Source organism: Eptatretus burgeri, chromosome 2 (assembly GCF_056783735.1).
Source record: "Eptatretus burgeri isolate ZD-2024b chromosome 2, Ebu_testis_v1, whole genome shotgun sequence".
Taxonomy (NCBI): Eukaryota; Metazoa; Chordata; class Myxini; order Myxiniformes; family Myxinidae; genus Eptatretus; species Eptatretus burgeri.
In genome coordinates, this window is record NC_140962.1 from 83,066,795 (window position 1) to 83,072,794 (window position 6,000).

The 6,000-nt window shown below is 48.5% G+C and overlaps 1 protein-coding gene across 1 annotated transcript in view; it reads right to left on the reverse strand.

Annotated features, from left to right (window-relative positions):
* The window catches only part of IDH1 (isocitrate dehydrogenase (NADP(+)) 1), a 52,116-nt gene extending 46,801 nt beyond the window's left edge, over positions 1 to 5,315 (reverse strand). Inside the window, exons 1-2 of the mRNA XM_085870089.1 lie at positions 5,165 to 5,315; positions 4,693 to 4,834 (exon numbers count right to left, since the gene is read on the reverse strand). Coding sequence (XP_085726215.1) covers positions 4,693 to 4,808 — 116 coding nt within the window. The 5' untranslated portion in view covers positions 4,809 to 4,834; positions 5,165 to 5,315. The remainder of the gene's footprint in view (positions 1 to 4,692; positions 4,835 to 5,164) is intronic.
* Between the last annotated feature and the right edge of the window lie 685 nt (positions 5,316 to 6,000).

Genomic DNA, 6,000 nt, shown 5'->3' on the forward strand with positions numbered 1-6,000 from the left:
CATTTTTTTTTGGGTGTGTCAACACGTGCAGGACGAAGCGCCTCGATTCCAAGTTCCACAAAGACCATCTCTGGACCAAGCTAAGTGCCAGAATAAAGGGAGGATTTTCTTTTATTTTGTTTCCCCCTGTCTGCATTTAAGTCTACGTGTTGAGACACCTCGACTTTAGGTTTAATTTATCTCACGTTTATCATTACATTTTTGCATTATCCCCTTGTAATATTTCTATTGTCATTAAATTCCTGCATTTATTTTCAGTTGATGTGTCTGTGTATTTGTTTTGGGGTTCGAGTATCAACCCCAGTGCTGTGCTTCCCCGCGTCTCCATCGCTCAGCCATTGCGCCCCACCCCTCCCACATGTGTTATAATCCCCAAGGATCAATGTGTCCGCCTCCTAAGGAAAACCGCTTGGCTATCTGGGCTGGTGGTGTTAACCGCCCGTCAACACATATTGTGTCGGGGGGGGGGGGGGGTTAACCTAGCAGCCAGTACCGCAACAAAGGCTAGTGTGCGAGTCAAATCAATACAATAAGTTGTGTTTACTCCTTTATGATTTCCTCACAAGTTACTATTAATTAGTATTAAAAATCAGTATTGCATCATCATGTACAAACACCAACCACACAACAATCCAAACAGCTATTGGTGCGTGGTTGGTATTTAACCATTTATACATGAAAGTAAAATAAAGGTTAATTAATGTTCACCAAATCACCCCATCACTTATATTACAATTTAGGAAGAAGGAAGCAAAAGCAGAGTATTCAAAAGATATTATATCTGTGGATATTATATCATCGAAACTTTACCCCATGGACTTTTGAGAAGGGTCTTTCAAACCCTTGCTCATTGCATTTCCGAGCACAATCCATACTTCCCACGACCTGTCATTTTGTCTCAATCTCGATATTCCCCAATACTCAGAGAGCGAGCTGCAAATTTGATTGGTTGAGATGATGAAATATTTTGTCCCAGTACTGCTAAACGGAAGGGTTTTGAAAGTGCAAAGAAGGCGATTTGTGATCTACGGTGTTCACTTGTACAATTCCATTGAAATAGAATATATTTTCGAGGTTCTAGGGAAAAAAAAGTTTCAGAAGTTTACTGCAGTTTTTTTTTTTACACGACCTTATTTATCACATGACGTTAGTTCTTCGTGCCTACTATGACATTTCTAAAAACAGTAACTTTTCTGTTTGGAATGATTTTCAATTTTGTTTCACTACCAGACTAAAAACATTAACTCTCTATACATGTGCAATGGGATGAGATTTCATACAATTTGCTAAATTCAGAGCCAACGTACTGGTAAACTTCAGGTTCATGTTCTACGGTGTTCAAAACATAACATGCAAATGAAATCGAGAAGTTCCTCGACCATAAACTGACGTCTGGAGACGGACAGACAGACACAAAGTGAACCAACCGTGTAACCCCTCTTTTCACTCTGTGCGCGGTTATAATTACTCTTTTCTGATAAATGGACCATGTCCTTCAATCCTGGAACATCCCAGTCTCAGCCTATCACTCTGGAATGGCTGCAAAACAAATCCACCAATATATTTCCTTGGTCTTCCATTGGAAAAGGTTTAGTCTCTTTACTGTCAAGACCTTACCATCAACCATAGCTTTTCCTGAGCAGGTTTTACAACCTCCATCAATCCGTCTTTCCTTCGAAAACAAAATCAGAGCTATTCAGTCCACAAGGCCTTTGTCCGTAGTCGTGTTATGCTTGGCGTTGTGCGTGCGCCTGTAATCCGGCTACTCGAAGGCTGGGTTGGACGATCGTTTAGGAATGAAGCCCTGCGTTGTGCCGTGCTTATAGACGTTACAAAGCAGCCTGGCCGATACGGCAGCAACCAACCCTGATTGTCAAGGTCAGGCCAGATCAGATCAAATCTGTTGCTATGGGTATCATATAAAACCTGCACTAACCTGTTCATGGTCAAGTGTCAGCAACTAAACTGGCTCCCCCGACCAGGTCCCCCTGGTGGGGAGGGTGTATAGACATGGACACCCAGTAGGATTAAATACAAAACCTGTCAAAGGGAGGAGGAGCTTCTTGTGAGTAAATGCCATCCATATCTGGTGTTAACTGAGTCTGTGGATGGCCTCCTGCAGTTTGCTACCTTCCCTAGGAAGTTGATGGCAGCATTTGCACTCAGGCCACCACAAAACACTTCACTCCACAAAACACACTGTGGTGCGCGTCGGGGTGGTACACAGTGGTGCGCGTCGGGGTGGTACACAGTGGTGCGCGTCGTGGTGGTACACAGTGGTGCGCGTCGTGGTGGTACACAGTGGTGCGCGTCGGGGTGGTACACAGTGGTGCGCGTCGGGGTGGTACACAGTGGTGCGCGTCGGGGTGGTACACAGTGGTGCGCGTCGGGGTGGTACACAGTGGTGCGCGTCGGGGTGGTACACAGTGGTGCGCGTCGGGGTGGTACACAGTGGTGCGCGTCGGGGTGGTACACAGTGGTGCGCGTCGGGGTGGTACACAGTGGTGCGCGTCGGGGTGGTACACAGTGGTGCGCGTCGGGGTGGTACACAGTGGTGCGCGTCGGGGTGGTACACAGTGGTGCGCGTCGGGGTGGTACACAGTGGTGCGCGTCGGGGTGGTACACAGTGGTGCGCGTCGGGGTGGTACACTGTGGTGCGTGGCGGGGTGGTACACAGTGGTGCATGTCGGGGTGGTACACAGTGGTGCATGTCGGGGTGGTACACAGTGGTGCACGTTGGGGTGGTGCGCGTCGGAGTGGTACACAGTGGTGCGTGTCGGAGTGGTACACTGTGGTGCATGGTGGGGTGGTACACTGTGGTGCATGGTGGGGTGGTACACAGTGGTGCATGTCGGGGTGGTACACAGTGGTGCACGTCGGGGTGGTGCGCGTCGGAGTGGTACACTGTGGTGCGCATCAGGGTGGTCTTGTTCTCTTTTTTTCTCATTATTTTGATTTTCATTTTATATTGTAAATCAATCACAATTCAGCCTCTGGCTGCGATAATTTGATAATCCACGAACTGAAGTGAACTGAGGTGTCATTCACCAGAAGGCTGTCTCCTTGGGTGAACCTGAGGCGGTGGTCCCTTCGGGTGGGTGTCTGGAATGTCCTATCCGTGAGATATGGGATTGGCCACACATTTGTCTGGGGGATGGCCAGACGGAGTCCCTCTGGAGGACCAGCAGAAAAGTGAACGCAGCGATGTGGGAAACTATGGGTGAACATAGCTGAAGCCGTAAAAGTTAAACACCGGGAATGCCCTTTGTGTGATATTGTTGCATTTCAAAAGCCCATGTCTATTTTCGGGTGAAAGTGGCTGTGGAGACGGTTTGTTCCATTGGGATGGCACACCACAGGCCACCACTCCATGGCAAATATGTGGTGCAAGAAATGGGTTCTATTCAGTTCAGGGGCATGAATGCGATGAATAAAGATGCAATTTTAAAATATTACATACAGTAAATAAATATAAAATCAGGAAACACAATCATGGATTCTGTGGCTGAACTCAAACTCTTACGAAATTGCTTGATGTACCAAGAGAAATATTGTACGGCTCGTGGTGAGTTTAAAAGTATGGAATGGGTTAGTAAATAAATTCCCAACATTGATTGATGGCGAAGCACGGCAGCACAGTTTCAAAGTCCGTCGTTCACATGGAGGGTGGCACACGAAGGAACCGTGTAGACGACACTCAGCGTTAAACACACACAAAAACATAAACCATGTGGCAAGAATCAGCTGAATATAGGAAACAAGGAGGATAAAGAAATACAAAGAAAGGATATCTCATCCACCCATTGACTGCACATGTTCTCCACCCTATGGAACATGTCCACCGCAAAACCCCACTTCTAACCTGTAAAAATGGAGGAAAACCCAGCTGTTTAATGAAAAGGTTTTCCTCCTTTTGATCCGATCCATAAGTTTTATTCCTTTTGTTCTTGTCCAGAAGAGGTCTCGGACAAGCAGGTTAAGGCCGATCTAGATCACGCCCGAATGTACGACCACCGGAACGAACCCAAATACCCTCACGTTCTTGTGCGGTCAGCCTGGGAAATATTTGACCCAATTCTTTGACAAAGCTGTGAGGACATTACCAAGTTCGTCGTTTTACTTTTGGACATGGGAACGGGAGGCCCGGGAGCGTGCTTTGGGGACGTGGACGGACTGCTGGGTCAAGTCAGCCGTGGATGCTCATATCTCGATTATGGTCGAATAAACAACCCATCCTTCTCTTGCATCGTTAATTGCGTCCCATGAACATCGGAACACGACAAAACCGACTGGCCAGGCCGGATTGAGTGAAGGCGATTTTGGCAGGAATTTGTAATTTGTTCAGGGCGGTGGCAACAACTTACCGACTATTCACAAAATAGAACCACGGGAGACTCCACCAACCAATGCGAGCAGGCGGAACACAAGGTTCAGTCCATCGGACGGACGGCACCAGGGTGAAACACCAGGGTGGTAGTTTATAGCTGTATCGGAATTCAAACCGAGGCTGGAGAGTTCAAAGGCAAACGCCGCTCGGCTCGTCCTGCCAACAAATATACAGTGGGAAATACCAACAAGCCCACCCTCGGAGCCCCCCAGCAAGACAATAATGGCAACATGACGAACACAAGGGGCTAGCTCATGCTCTGAAGAATCATGGAGTCGTGAAGACCAGATAAACCCATGACCCACGTGTGCAGGTCCAGATGCACATAAGGAAAGATGAGCTTCTCCTTGATGAGCTCCCAGATAACCCGCGTCATCTCGTCTCCCTTCATCTCCACCACCGAGCCTCCGTCGATCTTCATGCCTCCTCACAGGTAAACCTTCACACCTGTCGGCACAGCCATGAACAACAACTCGAATAAACAAGCAATCGTTACCAGCAACAGAAAAAAAAACAAACAAAAAAAAAAAACAGGTGTCCCGTCCTTCCAACAAACGCGTCTTTGGGCATCAACATGTGAAACGTGGGATTCGAACCATCATCGGTTTGGACCTTCAGCAATACAACTCCCCCCCCGCCCCCACTGCAACCACAGCGTCGGCACACTTAACGTGCGTGGACTGCACATCGACTACCGGCGGTCAGCAGATACAAAGGTGCATCGACGACTTAACATGTCATACAGGTTATACAGTCCCGCCAAATACTCGGCGTCACCTTCAATCAATCCGACCCGACAGCCAACAAGCAGCGCAACCGTCGAAATCCAGAGAGACGAGGTGTGTCGACGTCTGTCACGAGCGCTGGTTTCTTGTTATGTTAATGAACAACAGGACCGCCTCCGAGCGGGATGGCCACGCCCCATAATAACTCCGCACCAATAGCGAAGAGGAAAATGGCGGAAGGAGGAAGTAGTTCGAGCATCGATGTTTGAACCGAGGAGCCGACCAATCAGAAATGGGATACTGACTGTGTCTGCTTGTCCTTTAATCTCAGCAATGCTTGGATTCACGTTAAAACGCGTGTTGCAATTAATTCACACCTCAAGATGGATGTCGCGGTGAGGTTTTCGACAGCTCGGTGAGGGCCTCACGAGGGGAGGGGGGGGGACTTTTGGCACAAGTCTTTCACGAACCGGTTGGCCAGGCTTGACGTTCGGCTGTAGGGGGGGGCAGACGTTTGGAATTCGTTGAGAGTGCTGGTGATGGATAACTCGCCTACTCTTCTCGAAATACATCTTTAACTTCCACCAGCGACCGGTGCCGGCAGACGGGTCCTCCGGCTTCACATCCACTCGAGGGACGGCACACAACTTACGGGTCATCGCCGTGCGAACGAAACATCAGGATGACAAGGATTCGAACGAAGGCGAGCCATCTCAAACATAGCTCGACATAACTACCGTGTCAGAGAAGGTGAACACAATGGAGAATTGTGGTGCGGCAATCAAAAGCATCTGCCGTGGAACAAACAGCAAAGTTCATTCAGGTGTCATTTTTGGAACAATCAGGTCGAAATACACCTGCACGGGGGGGGGGGGGTAGCAATAGCTA